At 45.0% G+C, this 26987-nt stretch overlaps 1 protein-coding gene across 7 annotated transcripts in view; it reads left to right on the top strand.

Moving 5' to 3' along the window:
* Nucleotides 1–3050: 3050 nt before the first annotated feature.
* The window catches only part of LOC128405944 (integrator complex subunit 6-like), a 138115-nt gene continuing 114178 nt past the window's right edge, over nucleotides 3051–26987 (top strand). For all 7 annotated transcript variants that reach the window (XR_008328380.1, XR_008328381.1, XM_053372986.1 and 4 more), the window contains exons 1-2: nucleotides 3051–3614; nucleotides 3817–3894. Coding sequence is in view for 5 of the 7 variants with exons in the window: in XM_053372986.1 (XP_053228961.1) it covers nucleotides 3504–3614; nucleotides 3817–3894 (189 nt within the window). In the remaining 2 variants the exon portion in view is untranslated. The remainder of the gene's footprint in view (nucleotides 3615–3816; nucleotides 3895–26987) is intronic.

Below are 26987 nucleotides of genomic sequence, written 5' to 3' on the forward strand. Positions count from 1 at the left end.
TAGGTGGTTGCAGTGGGGATGGGGGTGGGGAAATATAAATGGGCAGTTCTCTGGTGGGTTGAAGTATGTGTCATAGGAGGTCAAACACACAAGAACCCTCTCCTGTGTGTGTGCAGATCAAGAAGGAAAGTCACATATTTGGGGGCTCTCCCCAGGTGTGTATTAGAAGGGAAGCAGCAAATGCATGGGGTGTTGTTTGTTTGTGTGTGTGTGCCCGTGCAAGAGAGATAAAAAAAAGGGCGGGGGAAGAAAATGCGGAAAGGGGGGCTCCTGTGTGCCTGCTGTGAGGGGGAAACTGAGTCGCATGGAGAACAAATGAGGTGAGAAAATATGTCCGTTGAGGGCATGGGCGTAGCCAAGGGGGGCAGTTGCCCCCCTAAATCAAGTAAATCCATACAAAATACTTAAATGAGGTTCCGCCCCCCCATAAATCCTGGCTAAGCCCATGGTGAGGGGCAAAAAGTCAAACACATGCAGTGGGGGGACGGGGTCTCTGCGTGTCCGTCAGGAGTAGAGATGTAAAATTTCCAGAAATTTTGAAGCCACGAGAAAAAAATGTTTTCCCTCTGTTTTTTCCTGGGGAAAAATGGAAATTTTGGAAAAATTGAAAAAAAAGTTCAGTGTGGAGTACTTTTACAAATTGCGTAAAACACAGTGTAGATAAAAGTATTATGCTTGCAATAAAACAGGTAACCAACCCCTTTTCCTCAAAAGCAACAAAAAAAGCAAGAAACCATCAACATTAAAAATAATCAGATTTGCCCCTTAGAACCAACAGCAAATAAAGTTAAGGTCCACCTCAATATTTAAGCTCCATAGAAGGTCTACCCTTTGAGTAGTGCTTAAAAAAATTATCCAAAACAAATTCCAAAACAAAAACAAAACCAGAAGAAACAACATATACAGTTCATTCTATCTCATTTTCTGAACTACTGCTATCATTTTCCATTTCTTCTTCCTCTTCCTCTTTGTCATTTTTCTCATGGACTTCTAAAAAAAGGCTTTGGGGGAAAATGGGGGGGGGGGGACACACATGTTTTTCCCCGTTTCCCCCCAGGTCTTTCAATCTCTACTTGACCACAGGCAGCGCAAAGCATAACGCAATTTTTCTGCATGCCAGGCCAAGAAGTAACCAACATCCAGTTACTGAATAGTATGTTGCACTACGGCTTAAACTCTGAAAGTAAAAGGCGTGTATGTGGTTTTTTTATTGAATTTGTTGTTATATATTATAAACCGGACGCGGGTGGCGCTGTGGGTTAAACCACAGAGCCTAGGACTTGCCGATCAGAAGGTCGGCGGTTCAAATCCCCGCGACGGGGTGAGCTCCCGTTGCTCGGTCCCTGCTCCTGCCCACCTAGCAGTTTGAAAGAACGTCAAAGTGCAAGTACAGTGGTACCTCGGGTTAAGTACTTAATTTGTTCCAGAGGTCTGTTCTTAACCTGAAACTGTTCTTAACCTGAAGCACCACTTTAGCTAATGGGGCCTCCCGCTGCTGCCGCACCGCCGGAGCACGATTTCTGTTCTTATCCTGAAGCAAAGTTCTTAACCCGAGGTACTATTTCTGGGTTAGCGGAGTCTGTAACCTGAAGCGTATGTAACCCAAGGTACGACTGTAGATCAATAGGTACCGCTCCGGCGGGAAGGTAAACGGCATTTCCGTGCGCTGCTCTGGTTCGCCAGAAGCGGCTTAGTCATGCTGGCCACATGTCCCGGAAGCTGTACGCCGGCTCCCTCGGCCAGTAAAGCGAGATGAGCGCCGCAACCCCAGAGTCGTCTACGACTGGACCTAATGGCCAGGGGTCCCTTTACCTTTATTATAAACTGCATGATGGTAAGAGAGCTTTCTAAACAGTTTACAAAAATATACAACAGAATATTAAAATGATTGATAAAACACAGTTAAAAGCAGGTATTTAAGAGTATTCAAAAGATCTTTAAAGTCAGCAGTGGTTAAAAGGAAGTAAATCACATGCAGCTTCTACGTGTTCAGATGGGCTGGCCCTAACGAAAATGTTTTGAGCAGCACCCAGAAAGAGTACAGTGAGAGCACCTGCCTGGTGTCAGGTGGAAGGCCTGGGGGGGTGTGTGGAAAAATTGGGGGGAGGGAACAGTTTTTTTGTTTCCCCCCCAAGCCATTTTTTTTCAGGAAAAATTGGGGGGAAAGAGTGTGTGGAATATTCAACCTATATCAAACTTTCCCCCCCAATTTTTCCGGAAAAAAGGGGCTTTGGGGAAAAACAGAAAATACCTGGGGGCTTCCCCCATTTTCCCCGGTTCCCCCCCAGGCCTTCCCCATCTCTAGTCAGGAGAGAAACAGCCATATATAACGAGAGCACCCCTCTCCTGGCATGGGGGAGAGGAGGAGAAGCAAAGGCACCTTCTAGGATGTGATAGAAGTGACGGGAGAGTTGTGAGGAGTAGCCGAGAGAGAAGGAGAATAGAAGTACCAGCACCCCATAACAATAATTCATGATAATTAACTGTTGTTGTTATGATGATGTGTTTTTGTACTCCCCCTTCACCACCGCCCCTTACCTGCTTCTCCGGGCAGGAGTCTCCGGGGCAGTCAGCTGCGCTCTCTCACTCCTTCCCAACCCTCACACCGCCAGCCCGTTCTCCTGTTCTGGGGCTTTGCCTCGCTCCCTCCAGGCATTTCCGGTCGGAGTGGCCCATGCCACTCCGCAACAGAAAATACTCATCCTAGGAGGTGGCCGCGCTCTCCTTCTGTCCCGCCTCTGACCGGAAAGAGTAAATTTTAGACCAGTATTAGGAAGAACCCCGGAGCCACTTCCGGCTCTGCTTCCCGCTTCTCGGTCTCCTTACGGACTCTGCATAGACTTAGAAATCTATGATTGTTCTCATTCTAGAGACGAGACTTCCGAGTTATCTAGGAAATGCCTTGCTCACACACTGCGGCTGCGCGATATGATTAGACTGAGCAGAAGTAAAGCGAGGCGGCAATACGGGACCTGAGCACGGCGGTGATTGGGCGGCAGAGTGCTTATAACCATGTTTTCCCGTCATTGTGGCCCCACGAAACAGTGGATGCATGATTTTTTTATGCTGCCTACAGACAAAGACAGTATCATTGTGGTTTTATTTAATATGAATGAAAAAATCATATGAATTCATGAGGATCCGTTTAAAATCATCTGGATCCGCCTTTTAACCAGTCCCGCCAATGGCGTTCAACTTTTGATCACATCCTGTCCTAGCCGGAAGAGGCTACTGCAGAGTAGCAGCTCAGGCAACAGAATTTGAGATTCTTTTCAGTAAACCCGGCAGCTTGAGCAAGCCTAGACGTACACGCAGCGGCAGCTGAGGGGACGTTGGCGGAAGCGAGCAGCCAGTCAGCCGGGGAGGAGGACCAGAGAAGGCAGAGCCGGGACGCGGCCGGCCGCTCAGCTGGCGGGACCGGGCACCGGTACGGAATAGGACGGAGCGGGCTGATACTGCCTGTCCCGGCGTCGTCGCTGCCTGCCGTAGGGGTCGTCCGAACCATGCCGATCCTCCTCTTTCTCATAGACACGTCCGCCTCCATGAACCAGAGGACGTATCTGGGCACCAGCTACCTGGATATCGCTAAGGGCGCAGTCGAGGTTTTCATGAAGGTAGGGTCCAGCCTGGCCGTGCTTTTCTCCCTCCCTGTTACACCCCCCCCCCGCGCGTGCCTCCATCAATTCCGGCCCCTCCCTCCCTTCGCCTGGGACGTTCTTCCGTAATACGCGCGCTCGCACACGCACAGAATATAGTAGTGTGTAGTGTGTGTGTGTATATATATATATCTAAACTTTTTCTCTTCCTCCTTCTTAGGTTCGGGCCCGCGACCCGGCTAGCCGCAGCGACAGGTACATGCTGGTCACCTTCGACGAACCGCATTATTGCATCAAGGTAAGTATAAGCGCTGGTGGGGTGGGGAAGGATCCCCCTGACTCCGCATTTGTTTTCCCGTTCCTCTCCTCAACCTCCCTCTCGGTTCCTTCCCCGCTCTCCCTCCCCAAGTGCTGCCCTCGTCGGGCGCAGGAGCCCCGGGGGCACAGCTGCGAAAATGGCGGACATTTTGCTTTTGTATGGAAGCGAGCGAGAGGCTGAAGACGCTGCTGAGATGGAGGCGGGGCGTGGGAGTGGGGAGGGAGGAGAAGAGAACGGGCGAGCGAGGGAGAGGCCTGCCCACCTCCTCCACCACGTGACGCCTCCCCTCAGCCCGCCCTGCGACGTAGGCTGGGGGCGGGATAGATGGGCTTGGTCGTTCTACCGTTTAAGTGTGGGCGGGTTGCTACCTTTATTAACACACTACTTTTGAGGAAGGGTGTGCAGATATCACCAATTCTTTCCCTCTGCCTCTTCAAAGTGGGACTAGGCTGTACCTGGCACCCTCGCAGTGGTTCTCAACCTGTGGGTCCTAAGATGTTATCGGACTACAACTCCCATCATCCTTGAGCTCTGGCCTTGCTAGCTAGGGGTGATGGGAGTTGTAGTTCAACAACATCTGGGGACCCACAGGTTGAGAAAGGCTGCTGGGGCTGGTGGACTACAGCACCCATCATCTGTCAGATGGCCCTGCTGCTTAGGGACTGATGGGAGTTCAACATCATCTGGAGGCCATCAAGTTAGGGGAAAGGAGATCTGAAAATCTTCCTCAGCTTTCTCAGCTCTTGCTTCTCATGTCCTGGAAGGTACAGAGCTGCTGTTGTGGCTAGTAGGTTTGATGGAAACGTAGGTTATATAAATCCCTCAGGTGACAGTCCTCTTGGCACACTTAATGGGGCATGTGAACAAGCATAGTTGCACTACTAATAAAATAGATGGCTCACACCCCAAATTTTGTGTGTCTGCTGCCTCTTCCCATTGTTTCAAACCCCTATAAAGATTTTCTGTTCATATTTACAAGGTGCCCCCCCATCTTGTTAGACTGAGTCTGCATACAGAAGCATATTCAATTCCAATCCTGTGCAGCATCAATACTGCATTAGGCACTTGTATAAATATCAAAGGTTCTGTATTTCTACCACCACCAAAAGGAAGCTTCAGGTTTTTTTCACACGCCTCACAAGTGGGAAGGTAGTTCTAAAGCTGAAGAATAATGTGGGGCCTCCCTGCCAAATGGCATCCACATTTTGAGTTCTCAGTCCTCTTCCCTATGATGTCTACTAAAGATACCACAAGTGTGCATTTTCCCTCTCCCTGTGTGATGATATGGCCCCTGTGCAGGAGTTTTTCCAAGCTGCTCGCCAGGCAAGAGGGAGGTAGGGAGGCTGGGGCTGCCTGTGGCTCCCCTGACAATTGTTCAAGGCTCCCCAGGGAGCTGCAGTTCCCTGGTTGATAACTGCTGAACTAAGGAGTGTAGGGGGAAAGATTATTTATAAGCTGGTTGTGAAGCCTGGGTTTTAAGCATGGGTTTTTAAGCACCGGTATAATGGCAGCAAGTAATGGGCACTAACACTAAGTTTTGTGTTTGACGTTCCAAAATTGCTTTTGCTCTTATCCTTCTGGCCTTACTGTGTCCTCTGCTGCTTTGGCCTCTTAAATGAGCTGGCTGGTCCCAGTGGATCTGTCACTGGAAAGTGCTTTTGAATCTGGCCAGGATGACACTTACTGTTTTTCCAGTTCAGCTTGCATATTCTGTCTGGAGATGGTGTAGGCCACGTGCACATGACCCTTGAGGCCTTTTTTTGATGGCCCTCAGCAGCATTTGATACCTCCCACCCAGCCCTTGTGCTGCCTTCCCAAAGCTGGGTAAGTGAGGTGCTGGGCTTTGGGGAGGAGGTGTGAGGGCTCTGACGGGGCCTTTGAGTCCTCCATCCTCCTTCCCAAAGCCTAATTGGCGCTTTCCCAGCTTTGGGAAGGAGGTGGGAGGATTCCACAACCCTGCCAGAGCCCTCATACCTCCTTCCCAAACAAAGCCCAACGCCTCACTTACCCAGCTTTGGGAAGGCAACATGACAGCAATGTGTGTGTGTGTGTCAGTGTGAGTCAAATTTTGGCTTTGCTCCACCCTCACGTGACAAGGCAGTGTGTGGCCCACGAGTTCCGTGTTGAAGTACTCTTCCAGCCCACTTGGTATGAAAAGGTGGACCGCCCTGGTGTAGGCATTTCTTACGTAATAATAAAAGTTCGTTTCCATTAACACTATAATTGATGTCTCCTTGCTGCAAAGTCTAATATTAAAATATTGCTGTAAGTCTAATATTAAAAAAAAATAACTCAAAACTTACTAAGGTACGGTGGTACCTCGGGTTACATACGCTTCAGGTTACACACTCCACTAACCCAGCAATAGTGCTTCAGGTTAAGAACTTTGCTTCAGGATGTGCTCTGGCAGAGCAGCAGCAGCAGGAGGCCCCATTAGCTAAAGTGGTGCTTCAGGTTAAGAACAGTTTCAAGTTAAGAACAAACCTCCGGAACGAATTAAGTACTTAACCCGAGGTACCACTGTATTTGTTAGGGAGTGTGCCACTTTGAGCAACTGATGGAATAAGGAAGCAATGGCAAATAAATAGTTCAATAGCCAAGCGGAACAGAGCAATTATTAAAATGCCACTTGCACCCAGATAGCAATTATTGCAATGCCTCAATGGGAGTAGCTGGACATGACATTTCTGCAGTAGAGGAATTAATAATGCTTAACTCATCAGCCCTGCCTCCTGCCCCCCAAAATTGGCAAGAAACACTACTAAAAATAAATCAGTAGGGCAGCTGAAGAATTTGATAGAATAAATATTAAATGTGATGTCCCACTATTCTTACTGAGGTCTTGCAATAATTGTGGCTGCTGAGCTGGCCAGTTCCATGGGTTTTAGCAGATAGGGAGGAGGGGTGCTGTCCCTGCTGGTGGAGTTTTATTTCCTTCTTTCCCGTGTCTTGGGATGGAAGCAAGCAAGCAAGCACTTGCTTTCCCTCTGAAGAGCTCAACAGCTGCTCTTGGGCCAGCAGTGCCTTGAAATCTTTTTAAAGAGAGAGGGAAAGGGGAGGAGAACAAAGGAAGGAAGGAGGGAGGACAAGTCAGAGCCTTGGAGGGTGAGAGAGAGCCAGGAGCAGCCACTGCCTCAAGATCTCACATCAATACAGGCAAAGAGGGATAATATTAGTCAGCTGCAGAACCTCCCCCACCTTTCCATCTAACCCAAGAAGGAAGGGCACCGGAAACAAAATAAGAATTAGCCCATGAAAAAGAGAGAGGAACCCTGCAAGTGATTTACACAGCATCATATCCTGAACAGCTTCACTTGGATGTCTTTCTGTGGCACTTACTTCCAAGTAAGAGTGTCTGAACATATCCCAATCCTAAGCACAGTATTTGGGAGTTAATTTCATGAGAAACAGTGAGTTTCTCCATATATGTGTCTAGGTGTGAAAGGCAAATCAGAACACGTCTGTTCATAGAATCATAGAATTTTAGAGTTGGAAGGGACCCCAAAGGTCATCTAGTCCAACCCCCTGCAATGCAGGAATCTCAGCTAAAGCAGCCATGACAGCTTAAGCCTTCCAACCTCTGCTTAAAAACTTCCAAGGAAGGATAGCTCCTTGATGGGTCCCCACCCTGTTTTCCAGGTGGTATAGAGAGGGAGGGCAGGAGATGGAAAAATAGAGAGAAGGGCGAGGTCACAGTGCTTTTTCCCTGTTGTAATCCTAACCATGCTTACTTGGAAGTACCGGTAAGTCCTATTAAACGTGATGGGGCATACTCCCCTGTAAATGGAATCAGGCTGGTAGCCTGGAGCACATTTTCCCAGCTAGCTTGCCCCCATCTCTAATTGCTATTGGAAGATGCTTGCAGGGTGGGGGCGGAAAAAGACAGTCAGTGGGCTTCTGTTCACAGTATTCTCTTTCCCCCACCCCACCTCAAAAAGAGTCTTTTGACATACAGTGGTACCTTGGTTCTCAAACTTAATCCATTTTGGGAGTCTGTTCGACTCCCAAAATGGTTTGAAAACCAAGGTGCAGCTTCTGATTGGCTGCAGGAGCTTCCTGCACTCAAGCGGAAGCTGCGTTGGACGTTCGGCTTCCGAAAAATGTTCACAAACCGGAACACTTCTGGCTTTGCGGCGTTTGGGAGCCAATTTGTTCAGCAACTAAGCCGTTCGAGAACCAAGGTACGACTGTACACATCCTACTGCTGTCTCCATAGGAGAACATTTGGGGGTGGGGGTGTAAGATGTGAGAAGTGAGTCCTAAGTCCCTTAAAAAGGTCAAGGTACCCCTGCCCGTACGGGCCAGTCTTGACAGACTCTGGGGTTGTGCGCTCATCTCACTCTAGAGGCCGAGAGCCAGCACTGTCCGGAGACACTTCCGGGTCAAGGTACCCCTGCCCGTACGGGCCAGTCTTGACAGACTCTGGGGTTGTGCGCTCATCTCACTCTAGAGGCCGAGAGCCAGCACTGTCCGGAGACACTTCCGGGCCAGCGTGACAAGCTGCATCTGGCGAGCCAGCGCAACACACGGAACGCCGTTTACCTTCCCGCTGGTAAGCGGTCCCTATTTATCTACTTGCACCCGGGGGTGCTTTCGAACTGCTAGGTTGGCAGGCGCTGGGACCGAGCAGCGGGAGCGCACCCCGCCGCGGGGATTCAAACCGCCGACCTTTCGATCAGCAAGCCCTAGGCGCTGAGGCTTTTACCCACAGCGCCACCCGCGTCCCAAGTCCCTTAATCTCGCTCCTTAAAATACAATCTGAACAAAATTGGTGAAGCAGCAAAGAGTTTATTGAATACAATATGTTTTTTCAAGAGCGGGTGTCCAAAGTAGGCACACTCCAGCTTTGGCAAAGCATAAGGTTATATTCCCTATACCTGAAGCACAGGTTCCCTCCCTTGTCTCCCCATTGGCAGGGTACCACAAGGTTTACAGCCTATCACGACCACCTAATTACCCTACTAACATTATTAATTCTCTTATTTGGTCTATATTCCTATGCAATTGCTTGCTAAGTCAATCAAAAATACTGCTTTCTGATCACAAGCTCTAACATTTCCAGTTAAAAAGTGTGAGTTGATCTGGACTGCTGACACTGGTCTACTTATTACAACCACATCCTGACCACAAGCTCTAAATATCTCCAGTCTAAGAAAGCAACATCCTCATTCCTCACAGGGGGGCAGGACTGGCATTTAATGCTTGTAGTACATCATAGCTGAGGGGTGATTGGTTGCGTTTTGAGAGCTACTCCCTAAAAAAAAATTAAGAGTCCAGATTATGCTCTGTGTTCCCCCTCTTTCCACAATCAGTGTTTTCATGGAGTAATCAGCTGTAGATTTCTTTAGGGCGCTACTGGGGTGGCAGCTGCTTTTGAGGTTGCAATCATGTGATTTTTGATGTGTGTGTTTCACAAGTGTGTGTATGTGAGAGGGAGGGAGGGAGATGATGAATAGGAAACCCCTTAATTCTTTGAGACAATAATAATAATTTCTCCTAGCTTTCCTATCCCAGTTTCTGATAAGAAACAAAAAAATCAGTTTGAGCACCATTTGGGGGAAAAGGGTTGTTTCCAATCCTGATCTGGATGCTGTCTTCTACTCTGAAGTAAATCCCAACAGTTCAATGGGATTTCCTCCCAAGTAAAACATACATGGATTGGGGACTTCAACTGGATGTGTGTCAGGGTTTAAAACTAGGGGGCGCTAGTTGCATTTTGTGACATGGAATTTGCAGATTCTGAGCACTTTGAGAAGTTTTGTTGCCATCTGTGGCGACTGAGAAAATTGCAGGCTCTCTCTCTAAAAAAGTGGCTGTTGCTGTCTGATTGAATTGTCTCTGCTTGCCTCACAGCAGGGAGGAGTTGGCTTATGCAGTAGCTTTCTAGCAGAGTCTGCTGCTGCCAGCCAGCTGTTTCATACAGCAGTGTGGAAGCAAAGTTTTTTTTTACCTACATGTTTTGGTCTCTCTGAGCTTGGGCTGACATTGCGTTGTTAAGTGCAGCTCAGAGCCAATGGGGAACATCAAGGTGCTGGCAAGTAAAAGAGGCACAACTGCTTGTTGTGCAGGGGTAGGAAGGAGGTGACTGGAAGAGAGAAGGAAGTGGTCAGCTGCAAAAGGAGAGACTCCGCTTCTTCCAATAATCTACTTTTTCCCTCCTTTCGGCTCAATGCTGCTCTGCAGCTTCTTCTTTCTGTAGCCTCCCTCTTTCTCTGAGTTCTGAGCACTGCCAGAATGTGCCTTTTTAAAATTATTTTTTAATGTGCCTTAAAAAAAAAGTAAGGAGGAAAGAGCGAGAGCGCAGTCCCCTCAGGCTGATAAGCCCAGCCATCCTCCATGTCCTAAAGAGGGCTGCAGCAGCACACAAAGCCTGTACTGTTGTTTTTCTATGTTTTTAATTACTCCTATACCATCACTAGGCAATGTTTATTAAAGTTTTTGTAACATAAAAAAATCAAAACAATTTGCACTTTACATTCAGGCTGTGCATTGGGGGTTGCATCCCAAAATTAAGCTCTTGGGTTTCATGAGTTTTCTCTGTGCTTGCAGGTTTCATGTATGTCTTCAAACACCACTCAGGGTTACATCATTCTGTGTAATTCCTTGTTCCTGCCTGTGATTACCAAAGCAGTTTCAAATTCATGCAAGGAATCTATACTATATGCAAACCTTGTTCTTGAAGGCAAAAACAGAAAAAGAAATTCTATGTATTGTTGATGCTTTAGCCTGAATGCCTCAAAGATGCATTTGAACTTCCAAATGTTTTGATTGTGTCTGCCCCCACTTGCCCCATAACACCCATATAATATTAGTTTTCCGAACAGTTAGAACATTATATTTAAAAAGAAATCAGAGAAAAGGAAAATCAGTCTTATTCTGGAAAAGAAATAATAACTATTTATGGAATTAGTGAGGAACTATACAGTTCATTTTCCTGCACATGCGCTTAAAAAGAAAGTCAGTGTGAAGAAATAAATTAATACAATTAAAATGGCGACTAGATATTCTTTTTTGGCACCCACAACCCAGGTCCCAGGAGCCATATGGCTCCTACCTTTTCTATCCCAGTTTTGAACAATGCTGAGCGTGTGTGATTGTTAAGGCTAGAGTGGAAGGGCACTTACTTTCTTTTGTTAAAAGTGAGTTCAAATCCTTCCAGCACAATATTTACATAACACATATACAATATGTATATGGTGGTCTTTGTAAAAGGTTGGGGAAAGGGGGAGAGGAGATGGGGCGGTAAAGCTTAGATTCTTTTATTTAGTGTCAGGGTGGATTTGATTTAAATCAAAGTGATTTAAATCACTAGTCAGGCTTGATTTAAATCATTTTTTTCAGACAGACTCATTCTTGTTGGCTTCATTTTTGGAATAATAAATTTTCACAGTAGTTTTTACAGTTATATCAAAAATTACTGATTTGGTTATATTATTAGAAATACATAGAGAGATAATTCTGAAATTATTGTGAGGTTTAATAAGTTAACTATTTATATTTGGACAACTTTTCTGCTGTACTTTTTGGGGGGGGGAGGGGGAAGGAGAGATACAGTTGGTAGGCCTGGGCTGGAAGAGGCCTGCAGAAAGAGCAGGCTGAGGAGAAACAGGCTGGTGGAAATCTGGAAAAGGGGAACCAAGGACTGGAGCAGAGAACTTCAGGGATTCCTGCCGCAGGACTGAAGTTCCGGGTAAAGACTATTGCTTGGACAATGTCGGGCAAGCCCTGGGAAAAAGGGCCTGGAACCAGTCAACTTTTATTAGTTGACTGGCAAGCACTTCAAGGTCTCACCAAGGACTTACAGATCCCAGCTACTATTTCCACCTCCCCACCCCCCTTTGGATTTGCTTCTGCATTCAGGTGCCTATTCTGCACAGTTAAGTGTGAGCGCAGTTGTTGGAACCCAGTGGGATTGGGAAGAGGCTGCCAGCCCTGAAGTGCCTTCAGCACTTGCCTCAAGTCGGAGTTGCACAATTACTCCACAAAGATCCCAAGACTTGTGGAGTATTCTGCTCACAAGGTTGCACTTTCATTTTTACTGCTTCACACTTAGCTACTTGTGCAGATCTATTCCACTCCAATCTGTTCATTGAACCTCTTGGAACTTATCGTTTAAGAGGTATGGGGTTGATTCTGTGTATATAAATTTGCAAAGGAACAGTGGAATTAAGGTTTTTTCCTCAGCCCTGTATGTTTATTTTATAACACGTTTCCTGTGAAGAAAAGGCATGTTATCTCTGCAGACACAAATTCACACTTTTGAAAACTTTTTGAAAACAAGCATCCGTGATAATATATTCTCATTAGAAAAACTGCCCCAAATAATCTTACAGAAACCTCTGGAAGAGCATGACATTGTGAATGGATTAATGGAATTCATTTATCAAAAAATTTAAACCTTGCATATAATGCCTTATGCTACATAATTAAAAACAAATCCTTATTTCCTGATGAATAGCCTTTGGACTATAATGTAACTTAAATAGAAAACTATCTTTAAAAAGATTTTTCCTCCAAAAGCATTTTATTTTAAAAAAATCCAATTTAAATAAAAAAATCCGATTTTTAAAAATTTTATTTTATTTAAAACATTGATTTTTATCCACCCTGCTTAGCGTATGTGTGGGGTCTTTGTGTCAGTGTCACTTGTTATAGTTCTTTGGTAGTGAGCGAGATTTGGGGTGGCCTTGGGTTTGATTGGTTGTCTTTGGTTGGCTGTAGTGAGATTCGTTTGCATGTGTGGGGGGGGGGACTGTTGGTTTAAGTTAGCCATATTGATTTGTATGCTATCTGTGGGTTCTTGTTGTTGTCCTGTTGGGTGATAAAGGGGAGCTTTACCAGAGTGAAGGCATCCACCTCTATTTGTCCCTGTGTCAGTTTCAGTCTATTGGTTAGCTTTTCTAGTAAGGCTCTTCCCCATACAGTTTGATATGGGTGGTCCATGTTCACTGCAGACAGGTCTCTCCAGTGTCTGGCTATGATGCTTCTGGCTGCTGAGAGTAGGTGGGTTATAAGCTCTTTATAACGTGAGTGGGTATTATTGTCTTGGAAAATGTTCAAAAAGGTCAGTTCTGGGGTGACTTCTAATGCCTGTTTAATTATTTGGTTATTTCTTGTAGGACTGTTGTCCAAAAGGGTTGGATTTTGGGACATTCCCATCACATGTGTAGGTACGTGCCTATAGAGGTACAGCCTCTCCAGCATTTTGGTGAGGTTCCTGGGTGTATCAGCACCAGTTTCCGTGTTGTTAGGTACCACCTGTAGGTAAGTTTCAGAGTGAGTTCCCTTCTTTTGGCTGAGATGGATTTAAAGAGATGTTTAGACCACATTCGAGTTCATTGGGTAGGGTTTATTTCATAGCCTATGTCGTGTTCCCATTGTTTTTGATTGTGTCAAGGGGGTTTGTGGGGTTTTGGAGCAAGATTTTGTATATTGTAGATGCCATCCCCTTTCCATGTCCCTTTGCTATTGGGAGAAAGTTTTCAAAGGTGGTCAAGGGCCTAGTGGCTGCTGATTTTACTACTGAATTGTTTAAGAAGTCATTTAGTTGGTGGTGTTAGCTAGGGTATTTGTATTTCTTATGTCAATATGGGTTTGTTATTTTTGTAGAAATCTGCTAAATGATATAGGCCTTTGGCTTGCCAGGTTTTTATCTGGAAGTTTTGTGCTGCATGGTGGAATAGTGGGTGATGAGCCAAAGGGATTAGTGGGATAACACAAGAAATAAAAGACAAACTAGGGGACACCCTGGCTAACATGCTACCAATTGCATGCCTTTTTAAACAATCCAGTAGTAAAATCGGCTGACACTTGGCCCTTGACCACCTTTGAAAGCCTTCTTCTAACAGCAAAGGAATACAGCAAGGAGATGGTATCCACAATATGCAAAATACTACTCCAAAGCCCCACAAACCCCCTCGACGCAATAATAAAAAGACAACATAGACTATGAAATTAACCCCACCCAATTTTTTTGTCATTTTTGCATGGTAATATCACAAATTCTATGTTCTGTTTTAGCGCTGTGCGATTTTTCAATATATTGGCCAAAATCAGTTTTGAAATCGCACTGCAATAATGATTTTAACCTGGCAGTACGCAGAAATATATTGCTCTTCGCCGATAACGCTGCTGATCTGAGCTGCCTTCCCTCATGCCTCATACTGAGGGAGACCAGGGCAGCCGATAATGCTGCATCCTTCCCTCATGTTGAGGGAAAACAGGACAGCTGATCAGCCTCACTTCAAGGCACTGTGGCACTACCTTCCCCTGGCACTGAGGTGGAGCAGCTTTTCTCAGCAGGAAAGCAGCAGCCAAAGTGGATCACAGTTTGATGACAGCGGTTTGATGCACACCCCATCCCCTCCTACTCAAACCATGCAGTGGAGGTGATTCTGCTTCTCCTCCTCCTCCCCCCCCCATCCGATCTCTGTGGCTGCTCCTTCCCTCATCCTCATACCTGATCTCTAGTTTCAGACATCGTGATATATCTGAATATCACAGTGTTTAGTTGCTGATATATCACAGTGTTTGGGGACTGCGGGTGGCGCTGTGGGTTAAACCACAGTGCCTAGGACTTGCTGATCGAAAGGTCGGCGGTTCGAATCCCCGCGCGACGGGGTGAGCTCCCGTCGTTCGGTCCCAGCTCCTGTCCACCTAGCAGTTCGAAAGCACTCCTAAGTGCAAGTAGATAAATAGGGACCGCTTTCTAGCGGGAAGGTAAACGGCGTTTCCGTGTGCTGGTGCTGGCTCGCCAGATGCAGCTTCGTCACGCTGGCCACATGACCCGGAAGTGTCTCCAGACAGCGCTGGCTCCCGGCCTCTTGAGCGAGATGAGCGCGCAACCCTAGAGTCGGTCACGACTGGCCCTGACGGGCAGGGGTACCTTTACCTTTATATCACAATGTTGAAAACCAGATATCGCTCAGCTGTAGTCTGATTTTTTAGTATATCTAAAATCCTTTGCTTATTAGGGGCTACCCCACATTTTGTTCAAAAAATTGCTTTGCAGAGGTAATTACCATAGAATTATCAACATTTTCAAAAGGGGGTTCGTGGCTTGGCTTTTGAAAAATAGGGGGTCCTCAATAATTAGCTAATTGGGAACCACTAGATTAGAATGTGATCTAAACCTCCCTTTAAATCCATCTCAGCCAAAAGAAAAGAACTTGCTCTGAAACTCACTTACACATGGTACCTAACACCATGGAAACTGGCACTGATATGCCCAGGAACCTCACGAAAATGGTAGAGATTCAACTCTTCTGGACAGTAATCATACAAGAAGCATGCAAAATAGCTAAACAGAACTGGCACTGCTAAACATCTTCCAAGTTAGCAACGGGTTTGTTTCTTTTGTAGAAGTCTGTTAGGCAATATAGATCTTTGGCTTGCCAGGTTTTTATCTGGAATTTTTGTGCTGCGTGGTGAAATAGTGGGTGATGAGCCAAAGGGATTAGTGGGGATGGTGTTGGGAACAGTTTGCCTACTTTTCCCTTCCATGATTTAAGCATGGTCTTGGTGAATCTGTTTAGCGTTGTGGTGACTTTCCTGAGTTTACTTTGGAGGAATGGGTGTCGGGCTTCAGGGTGTCTGCTTCCTCACCCCTCTTTGGCAGTAGAGAAGCAGAACAAAGCAAAAGGAGTCTCTTACCAGTTAGAAATTTTAATGATTACAGTGAGAGAACAAAGAATCTATTCCTACGGATGAAGGTGCTTGCAATTAAGGGTTCCACCCACTCCCCCCCCCCTAGTCATCCCCGTCACTTCCTGATCTTGCAACCACTGTGCTTTCTGTTCTGCCACCTTATCTGCTCTCCTTGACCTTGGACTGAGTAGATGGACACTTTCTAGTGACAGTGAGTCTGTTCACTCTCTCTCTCCCAGTTCTCCTCCTAGCTGTTCACCACCCAGTTCTTTCCAACTTCTGTCTTCTGAACTATGTCTCTCTGCAAACCACTGTTCCAAATCTGTACTGTCCCACTGATCCTGGGAAGATTCAGGAACCTGAGCAGGAGGGGGGGGGGCTCTCACTATTCCTCTTCGGTGCAGCCCTCCTCAGCACGGTCCCTGACAATGGGTATGCTGTGGTGGGGGTGTTTTCGATTATGTTTCTCTCCAAGTGTAGCCGTTGTTTTGTCTCATCTTCTAGAATGTATGGGATTATGTGGCATAATTGGTTGGCGATGTAGTATAATTTTATGTTGGGGATTCCCCATTCTCCTGAGGGGAGATGCAGGTGTTTGGGGCGTATTCTGGGCTTTTTGTGTGAGAAAACAAGTGTACTTTTTCTGCCATTTGCAAAGTTGGGTTGAGGGAATCCAGATTGGGAGGGTTTGGAATAGGCAGGTTAATTTTGGGAGGGTGATCATTTTGATCATGGCAATTTTGTTTGAGAGGGTGAAGTTGGTGTTGTTCCATTTCCTGAGGTCTTTGTTAATTTGTCGCCATATGGGGTTGAAATTGTGGAGATATACCGTATTTTTCGCCCTATAGGACACACCGTCCCATAAGGCGCACCTAGTTTTTTGGGGGGGAAATAAAGGGAAACAAATTATTTCCCCCCCAGGCGCGGGGCTGGGGCGGGGGAAGCCCGAGCTTCCCAGCCCCCAGAACAGGCAACTCTCCGCAAGCTGTGGGAGCCCAGCGCCGGGCTCCCGCGCCTTGCGGAGAGCCGCGTGAAGTCTGGGCGCGCTGAGCTCAGCGCGCCCAGCCTTCGGCATGCAGGCAACTCTCCGCAAGCCGCGGGAGCCCGATGCGGGCTACCACGGCTTGCGGAGATCTGCGGGAAGCCTGGAGAGCAAGAGGGGTCGGTGGAGAGCGAGGGGGGGAGTGCGTCCTATGGGGCGAAAAATACGGTAATTTGTTGAGGTTTCTGGTTATTTGTATCCCTAGGTATCTGAACTTGGTGTCACAGAGTTTTATCTTTGTGATGTTGGTGAATTGTTTTTGGATATGAGGGGGAGTGTTGAAACACATAGCCTCATATTTTGCAAAGGTTACTTGTACGCCTTAGGTAAAGGTAAAGGTACCCCTGCCCGTACGGGCCAGTCTTGACAGACTCTGGGGTTGTGCGCCCATCTCACTCAAGAGGCCAGGGGCCAGCTCTGTCCGGAGACACTTCCGGGTCACGTGGCCAGCGTGACAAAGCTGCATCTGGCGAGCCAGCGCAGCACACGGAACGCCGTTTACCTTCCCGCTGGTAAGCGGTCCCTATTTATCTACTTGCACCCGGGGGTGCTTTCGAACTGCTAGGTTGGCAGGCGCTGGGACCGAGCAGCGGGAGCGCACCCCGCCGCGGGGATTCGAACCACCGACCTTTCGATCGGCAAGCCCTAGGCGCTGAGGCTTTTACCCACAGCGCCACCCGCGTCCCTTACACCGCCTTACACCGTTGCAAATGTGTGGAGTTCTTTGGTTAGGGTGGTTGCTGTGTTTATGGGTTCCAGTGTTCAACTCCCTTGATGTTAGTGCTTGCTTGGCTTCAGATTGCCAGGGGTTCCAGGGCCAGTATGAATAGGGAGGGGACAGTGGGCACCCTTGTTTTGTGCCTCTTTGGATTGCTATGGTATTAGAGTCCATATTGTTAACCCTGCAATTTGTGGATGCTTGGGAGTTCTTTGAATTTCCTATAGAATTCTGCTGTGAAGCTATCTGGGCCTTGGGCTTTGTGTGGTTTCAGGTTTTTGAGGACCGTCTCTCTTTCCTCTAGTACTGTCCATTAATACTTGTTCCTTGGCAGTTAAGGTTGGCATGGTCAGTTCTGTTAGCAATTTTCTGATTTCCTGCTCGGATGGGTTGTGGGAGGTGTATAGTTTGGAGTAAAATTCAGCAAATGCCGAGGTTATTTCTTTTGAGGAGAATGTTGTGTAGCCATCTATTTTGGTTATGTGATGTATTCTTGTTTTGAGTGATCTTTTCCTACACCTGTTTGTTAATAATCTGGAGTTTTCCCCTCCATACTTGTAGAAGCATTGTTTAGAGTAGAGAACGTTGGTCATTTTGTTGATTTATAGTAAGTCAAATTCCCTTCTTTTTTGTTCTAGAAGTTCAAGGAGTCTTTTAGCTCTTGTTTGTTTGTAGCGTGATGAGAGGGCTGTGATATCTTGTTCTAGTTTGCTAATTTTTGATGAGGTTTGTTTTTTAAGGGATGCTTTCTCTTATATGCATGCTCCTCTGATAACTGCTTTCATTGTGTCCCAGGGGAGGGGGGTTCTTATACTGTCTATCACACTTTCTTTGAAGCAGTTCTGGAGAATTTTCGTGAGACTCTCTGGTGTGTGTGTGGTCTGTGATTTTGATGTTACCCAAGTTTGTTGTTTCAACGAAGGGGGTCAGGTCTTATGTGAGCAGAATGCTATCCAGTCTGAACATTGTGCCATGGCGCCTGGACTGGAATGTGTGGCTGGTGTCATCTTGGTATTTTTCGCCCCATATTTTTTGAAGTATTTTTGTAAGAGTCTCTAATTATTTGGGGTTTCCCTTGGAGGAAGGTTCCCCATGGGGTTGTGGGGTGGATGTCTTTCAGGGAGATGCCCCTCATGTTTAGGTTGAGGTCACCTCCCAGGATTGATTCCCCTTCCAAGAAGAAGAGGAATTTGTTTAGTGTTTACTGGATGATTTCTAGTTGTTTTGTTTGGGGAATATAGGGAGCCAATTGTTAGTTTAGTTTTGTCATCTAGTGTTACTTTAGTGAAAACGAACCTGCCTGTTTTGCCTTTAGCAATGTGGTGGCTTTAAAATTCAGGTCTCTACTGAGTATTAGGCTACAGAGTTGTTCCACCAGGCCTTTGGCCAGGGCACAGCCTGACTCCCTCCTTTGGCAATCTTCACAGAGCTCTGGCCCAGTGGTTGCCATCAGTTTGATTTGAGTTAATTTTATAATGAATGATTTTGGTATGTTGTACTATTTTATTATTGTAAGCCACCCTGAGCCCGGCTTCGGCTGGGGAGGGCGGGATATAAATAAAATTTATTAATTATTATTATTATTATTACCCCACGAGCCTTTCCTGAGCCAGGTGCAACCCATGGTTGGCTGAAGCGGGGTTCGTTCAGGAGTTTGCTTCCTTTGGGTGGATTGTGTATTTTCTGTGGGACGGCAATGTGTGGTTTAATGGTATTTACGTACGAGGTGGTGTGTTTTCTTTTGATAGGGTTTCCCAACCCCCTCATATTTACTGTAATTGCTTTTGAACTAGCCATTCTGCATATCTACTTTATAGGATGATTCCCTAATCCCTTCCAACCTGTCTGGCCTGTCCCGTGTCTCTCACCTTGTATTGTCTATTGAACTTAGTGTGTTGCACTGACATAAAGTGTGATTATTATTATTATTTATTTATTTATTCAACTGATACACTGCCCTATACCTGAAGCAAAGTTCTTAACCTGAAGCACTATTTCTGGGTTAGCGGAGTCTGTAACCTGAAGCGTATGTAACCTGAAGCATATGTAACCTGAGGTACCACTGTATTTCCATACACTCAAAACATTTTCCATATACTGTATACAATACTGGGATTATACAAACCCCACGGATGTCCCCCTGTCCCACCCTGGTTTCCATATTTGCCCTCTTTTCTTGTATATAATTATAACTTATCCATTCTATTTCATCTCCTTATTTACTACTTTAATTCATTTTACTTCATAAATGTTATATCAATCCTGCTGTTTCTAAATAGCTACAGTGGTTTTTAAGGTATTCAACAAATTTTCCCCATTTTTGTTTAAATTTTTTATCATCTTTGCCATTTCAGTATAGTCCATCATTTTGGTAATCCACTCTTCTTTGGTTGGGACCTTCTCTTCCTTCCACATCTGGACTAACAACATTCTTGCAGCTGTTCTCGCATACATAAACAGTCTTTTTAGGTCTCTTGGTATTTCTTCTCCTGTTAAACCTAGTAGAAAGGCTTCTGGTTTTTTAACAAATGTTATCTTAAATGTTTTTATTTAATTCTTTATATATCATTTCCCAGAAGCCTTTTACTACCTTACATGACCACCATATATGATAGAAAGTACTATCCTTACATTTCCAGCATAACTTAGATATATTTTTGTACATTTTTGCCAACTTTACTGGAGTCAAGTACTGTGATGGTTTGTGTATACTCTTCGCAATAAGCACCCTCTGCTCACTCAGAGAGATATTTACAGTTCTTTATTTTACATACGTACAAGCGGCACAGTACAATCATGCATCCGAATTGTCAGGTTCAGATTCGGGGAGTGGTCTTTTCCTGCTTCTCCTCCAACAGAAGAGGCGGCTGGAACGTTCATGGGACGTCTCTGATCCCTGCACTTTAACCCTCTCCTTTCCTGTGCCGAAGGTCTGTACCTGTCAGCATCGCCCTTGAGCCAGTGCCACCAACTGGACTCATCCACTCCAGCCCTGACTGGGCTAGGCGAGCTGGGTAGCACTTCCAGAGACCACCTTCTACACAGGAACAGGTCAAAGTGCTGTGGACTCAAAGCTTAGAGTTGTGAGCACCGGATTCACTCCAACAAGAAGACAGTCGTCGCACAGCAGAGTACAGCAGAGTATAGCAGAGCATAAACCACTCGGAGAGGAGCTCTGTAGAATATCTTCTTTATTCTATCTACAACTATAATACAACTATATACAGAGCTAAATAGGTCTAAGCATAAATGAATGCTGAACCGCACTGAGTGTCTGCAGCTGCTCTTAGCAGCAACCTTATCTAAACACACAATATCTCTCTAACACTCAGTGTCTCTCTCTCTCTCTCCCGACACTTTGATGTGAGGCTGGAGCGGAATAAGTAGAGAGCAGAAACCGCCCCTCCTCTCTGGAGAATCAGCAGAGAACATCAGCAGATTCTTGGATATGGGAGGGGTGAACTCTCCTCAGTACCTGAGCTCCCTGTGCGGTGCTGGGGCTTTGCTTTAGCATCGGAGAGCCTTGCCTCCTCCTGGCTCTCCCCCTCTTCCCCTTGCATCATCTCCCGACCGTTTCCTTCTGACTGTTCCTGCTCTGACTCTTCTCCTCGCCCTGACTCCAAGGTGACCCTTGGCAGTCCTGTGACAATTACCAATGACACATCATTTTCATATGCACAACGAGCCATAAATTTTAAATCCTCTTTCCACAACCTCTCCCATAGATTAATTGGTATGTTATAACCTACATCCTTTGCCCAGTGTGTCATCACTGCTTTTTACTTCATCTTTTTTCTCCCATTCCATACATTTTTTATTTTTCAAACCTTGAAAATTCCTTCCCAAACCCACTCTTTTATCACACCTGAATACATCATGAAGTTGGTGATATTGTAACCGGTCTGTTAAGAAATACCTTATATCAATAAATTTTTCCAATTTTATTTGGTTTTCAACCTCTTTTAACAATTCCTTATAAGTCGCACATTCTCTTTTCATGTTGACTTTTTAAACTGATATTGCTTCTAATGGGGAAAGCCACCATGGTGTTTCATTTTCCAAGAGAAAATACACCTACAGGTGTATGATGAAGGCGCCTTGAGGAGGAGACACAGGGAGAACGGCCTCAGAAGATGATCTCAGGGTCCGGGTAGGTTCATATGGAAAGAGGCGGTCCTTGAGGTATTGCAGTCCTGAGCCGTATAAGGCTTTATAGGTCAAAACCAGCACTTTCTATTGGGCCAGGAAACTAATTGGTAGCCTGTGGGAATAACGAGACGACAAGAGGTTGGATGCAAGTGAGCTGTGCAGAAGCACGCTGGCAAGCATGCTCCAAACAAGCTGCCAGCTAGCTCTGTAGAGGCTCCTTTTATTAGCAGAAGTCAACAATTGGAAACGGTAGTGAAACCACTCTGAACATGATGTATTTCCATCTAAGCACATTTCTACCATTAGCAAATACATGTGTCAGCAGGTGTTTCCCTAAAATGTTCCCCGATACTTGATTACGTCTGTGTTGCCGGTCATGCTCCAGCCAAGCGTTATGTCTAGTAACCAAATCCGTGAGAGGACAAACGGTCAGGGGAAAAACCCTGTTTGCCAGCCAAGAAGGCAAAAGGTCAGGGAGCGTGGGTGCAACGCTCCTTGGCACACTGTTGCATGCCTGGTGCGAGGTTTGTCTCAGCACAAGCAGAGCGTTACCTCCAGTGCAGTTGGACCGGGATCGGTGTAATATGCTCAAACCGTCTTGCTCCAGTGAGCAACCTGGCTGCTGAATTCTACACTAGCTGAAGTTTCCTAACTGTCTTCTGAGGCAGCCGTAGGTATGACGCATTGTAATAATCTAACCTTGAGGTTACTGGAGCATAGACAACAGTAGTTAGGCTATTCCTGTCCAGACAGGGGCGTAGCTGGGCCACCAGCCGAAGCTGATGGAAGGCACTCCGGGCCACTGAGGCCACCTAAGCCTCAACAACTGCAGAGGATTCAGGAGTACCCCCAGGCTACGAACCTGCTCCTTCAGAGGAAGTGTAACCCCATCAAGAGCAGGTGACCTCCCAGCCATCTGGTCTAGGGAACCACCCACTAAGAGTGCCTCAGTCTTATCTGGATTGAGCTTCAGTTTGTTGGCTCTCATCCAGTCCATTACCAAGGCAAGCCACTGGTCCAGCACTTCCACTGCCTCACCTGCAAATGTAAAGGAGAAATAGAGCGGAGTGTCATCAGCATACTGCTGACAATGTACTCCGAACCTCTGGATAACCCCACCCAGCGGTTTCATGTAGATGTTAAACAACATGGGGGATAGGATTGAGCCCTGTGGAACCCCACATTGATGGTTCCACAGGAATGAAGAATATCCCCCAAGTAACACCCTCTGGGAACTACCATCCAAGTAGGACTGGAACCATCACAAAATGGTGCCACCCACTCCCAATTCGGAGAGTCACTCCAGAAGGATACCATGGTTGATGTTATTGAAAACCACCAAGAGGTTGAGAAAAAATAACAGGAACATGTTTCCCTTGTCTCTCACTCGACAGAGGTCATCATACAGGGTAACCAATACAGTTTCTGTGCCAAAACCATGATGGGCAGGGGAAGACGGGGATTAGAGTTAGAGTGTGCTGCAGAGTGGGGGGTGGGTTGCAGAAAGTAGCCTACATGTAGTTATATAACTACATGTTCTTGAAGCGACCAGCATGAGTCTGACCAAACTGCGGGAGGCATTGGAAGACAGGAGTGCCTGGCATGCTCTGGTCCAGGGGGTCACGAAGAGTTGGACACGACTAAACAACAACAAACATTGCTGGGCATTGTGTCATTCACCATTGTCAGTTCTGAAATGCACGCTACAGAAAACATTTTTATTTTAGTTTTAAAAATGCTATACATTTATTTTGATGAACATTTTTTTTGTCCCCCCCCCCTTTTGAATATTTTTTATTAGGAATTTCAACATAACAATTTATCAAAAACTCATCATCCTCATTCCCTCCCATTTTTTCCCTCCCCCAAAAAGGAAAAAAAAAACCCTCTCACCCCCCCCCGACTTCCCTCAGCTCCTCTCTCTGGTTTTTCAGCACATTATTCTCTGCATGTTATAAAATTGTAAATATCCTTAATTTATCTGTCTATATATTACCAATATAAAGTTTGTGTATGTTTATTCAAAACCTGCCAAGGAGTCCAGTTCATTTTGTTGTTTCTTTAAGTACTTTGTAAAAGGTTCACATTCTTCTCTAAAATCACAATTGTCCTTATCATATAGTTTGTGTGTCAATTTCGCCAGTTCTGCATAGTCCATCAGTTTCTCTTGCCATAGTTCTTTGTTCGGGATTTCTTCATTCTTCCATCCTTGTGCTACTAAGACTCTTGCCGCCGTTGTCGCATAAATGAAGATGTTTTTCAATTTCCTTGGCAGGTCTTTTCCTACAATCCCTAACAAAAATGCTTCAGGCTTTTTTTTACAAAAGTTAATTGGAACATTTTCTTCAACTCATTGTATATCATTTCCCAGAATTTTTTAATTTTGCTGCAATCCCACCGCATATGTTAAAAAGTCCCTTCTTTTTCCTTACATTATTTTGATTAAAATTTGAATTCATATGTATTTCAACTATATGTAATAGCCTTTTTCTATTTTGTTGTGACCTTATTCTTAGTAATTCTATACCCTTGGCCATACAGTGTGATTTTTTTTTTTTTACAGAAAATAGCTTTAATGCTTTATACACTGAAAGTACCTAGACCTATACAATTATGTGTAACAGCATGTGAGGTGGTCTTGATGTATAAAGTTGACGTTCCTATATTTTTATTTAGTGCCAGTAAGTGGTTTTTGCATTGCCATTCAATGGTACAAGGTGCCATTTACCAGAGACTGACATACTGAAATATATTATATAATGATAATATATTTAATGTTAATGGTTTCTTTTTATATGTGTGCATAAGTTTTGTTTATCACGCTGTGTTTTAGTCACCAAAACAGTTATTAAGTTTTAGAAGCGCAAGATAGCCTATTACTGAATTTACTTGTATCAAACCTTAACATGCCAATTTCACTTCCTTTTTTAAAAAAATAATATTTATTAAAAGTTTAAAGATTACAAAAAAATAAAAAAAGAGGAAACAACAAAAAGATTCAACAAAACACGCACAAAAAAGGAAAAGGAAAAAAAAGTACATAAAAACCAATACAACAATACAACAACAACAAAAAACCACAGATCCCATATTGCATATCTTTATCTTTCATTTGCTTGTTTCATTGACCTCCTCACACCTCCCTTTTTGTATTCTAGTTTAATTAGTTGTTTCAACAAATTCTTTCCATCTTTCTCAATTTTTATTGAATAATTTATCTTAACAGTCTGACCTATTAATTAACTCAGCAGATCCTTTCCATCTTTCACCATATTCTGTTATTCAATTTGCCTTAATTTATTTAACCTTGTCTTACCATAAATTACCTTAAAACTTAATACTTATTTATGCATAACTCCTTATATCATTTCTACTAAAGCCAGATAGTTTCATTCCAACATTTTCCCTAATATTCATTAATTTTACACTAATTCCCAAAATAAAAATTTTCCTTTATAAACTTTCTTCCAATCTTCATCCAACGTCTCTTCTTCCTGGTCTCGGGTTATGTCAGTCCTTACTGTCCATTCCATCTAGTCCATCAACCTGGTAATCTTATGTCCGAGGCTCTTAAGTCTCTTCCATGTCCCTTCTGCAGATCTTCTTCTTCTTGTTTATATCTGCACTTTTCCTTGTCTTTTGTTGGACTCTTTCTTAATTTCTTTCCTTTCTCATTGGGGAGTAGGTCTCTGGGAGATTCCAGCCCAAAATTATCTCCATCTCCCCTCATCAGACCAGCCCATTCCCCACAGTCCCACTCCCCACAGTCAGCAGTATAATCCAAAAAATACTTAAAAGCATGTTTCCAAATCCCTCCGGGGTTAAGAGCCCCCTCAGCTCCAAACTCCCCCTGGCCCACTCCAAATTCAATCTTCAAAAACAGCGGCTTATGCTCCTGCAGGGCCTCGGGTCTCTCCATTTGTATTACTTGAGTTGCAACCGCAACCTCCTCCATTATCTTCTGCACTTGCACTTGCCCAGTCAAAACAGGTTCCTGAGTTGGGCCCTGGATGGTTTCTGTATCAGTATTCCCTGTTTGTCCGAAGTTACTGACTACAACAGTCATCAAATCCATCTTCTCAGTCATCAAATCCATCTTCTCATGCATCTGCTCCAACAAGGCACTTGTCTTGCAAAAAGCAAGCACCAAAACTTCCTCCCAACCCATTTTTATTTAAGGTCAAAAGACTGGTCCCACGATCTTAATCTCACAGCTGTAAAGTCCCCAAGTAGACTGCAGCAACAATTTAACAAGCTCCCTCTAGAGGAGACAATTTCTATTTGTATCCATCTTTTTAAAGCAAGTCCAACAAAGGAAAGTTACTTTCATTTTTCGAATATTTTGTTCCTTTAGAATGCAAAAGGCAACATTGGAATCAGTTTGTTTCTTTTTTAGCTATCTGTCAAAATGTTCCATTCACAGTCAATGAACATCTCCAACAATTTCTGTCTCTGAGAACCCGTTCCCAGGTTTGAGACGATGGAAACTTATCTTTCTTTACTCTCTCTCCTGCAGGCTTGAACAGTCAAAGTCCCCCCCCCCTTTTCTCCTGCTTCCAAGGTGGTTTTAGCGGTTATAAATGAAGGAAATTTAGACCTTTATAAACGACTTTCCAGACTTTAGCTTACAAGGTTTTTGCTTCAGTCTATTTACAAAAGCGGAAGGCGGACTTCCTGTTTTGAACCTTCACGCTTCGGTGCCAAATTAAGATGTTTCTTGATCCAATTTTCCGTTTCTACTCACAGGTAATTGTTTAAGATCCAATTTTCCACAGGAAAAAGTCAGCGCTCTCCGGCAATGGCTGTGCGGCTTCACTCCGTGAAAGTAGCAATCAGTTCGCAGCACCGCGCCGCTCACCCCACTTCGCTCCGGAGCCCCAAAATGGGATTCCCCGCGAGTAGGGGAGGCGCTCCTGGTGCCCTGCTGAACCCCACGTTCCCAGGCTTCCTCCGCCTGGGATTTCTAGCGGGTCCCCACCTTCGCCGCGGCGGGAAGACCCAGTTTCCACGGAGCCAGTTCCTCCGGTCAGAGGAACTCCGCCATTCGCCGATGGCAGTAACCCAGAAGTCCCCATGCCAATTTCACTTTCAAGTTTGGTGCAAAAAATCAGAATGTGAATTCACTGCATTGCCCCATTGAATAAAAGTATCTACAGTTTTTGGTTGCCATCTGAACAAGTTTATCCATGAATAAACATGTATATTAACTAATTATATCATTTTCAGTGCATTAAAATGAATATTCTCCTATTTTAAATGAAAATTCTCTAATATTCTCATTAATTGAGAATATTCTTGAGAATATTCTGCAAAAGATTATTCTTGAGAATTTAAGATCACTAGTTTGGGATTTGCGTTGTATTCTGTTGAAGTGAGGGGATGTTGTTCGGTGTTTTGGTGGTGGTGGTTCTTGGGTGTTGTGGAATTACAGAGTTGTACAGGCATTGATTGGTGGCTTTCTTCAGAGCGTCTGGGTTGGGCAGCCATTTTCGTTGTATCTGGGCTTTGACTTAAGGA

This window comes from Podarcis raffonei, chromosome W (assembly GCF_027172205.1).
Source record: "Podarcis raffonei isolate rPodRaf1 chromosome W, rPodRaf1.pri, whole genome shotgun sequence".
Classification (NCBI taxonomy): domain Eukaryota; kingdom Metazoa; phylum Chordata; class Lepidosauria; order Squamata; family Lacertidae; genus Podarcis; species Podarcis raffonei.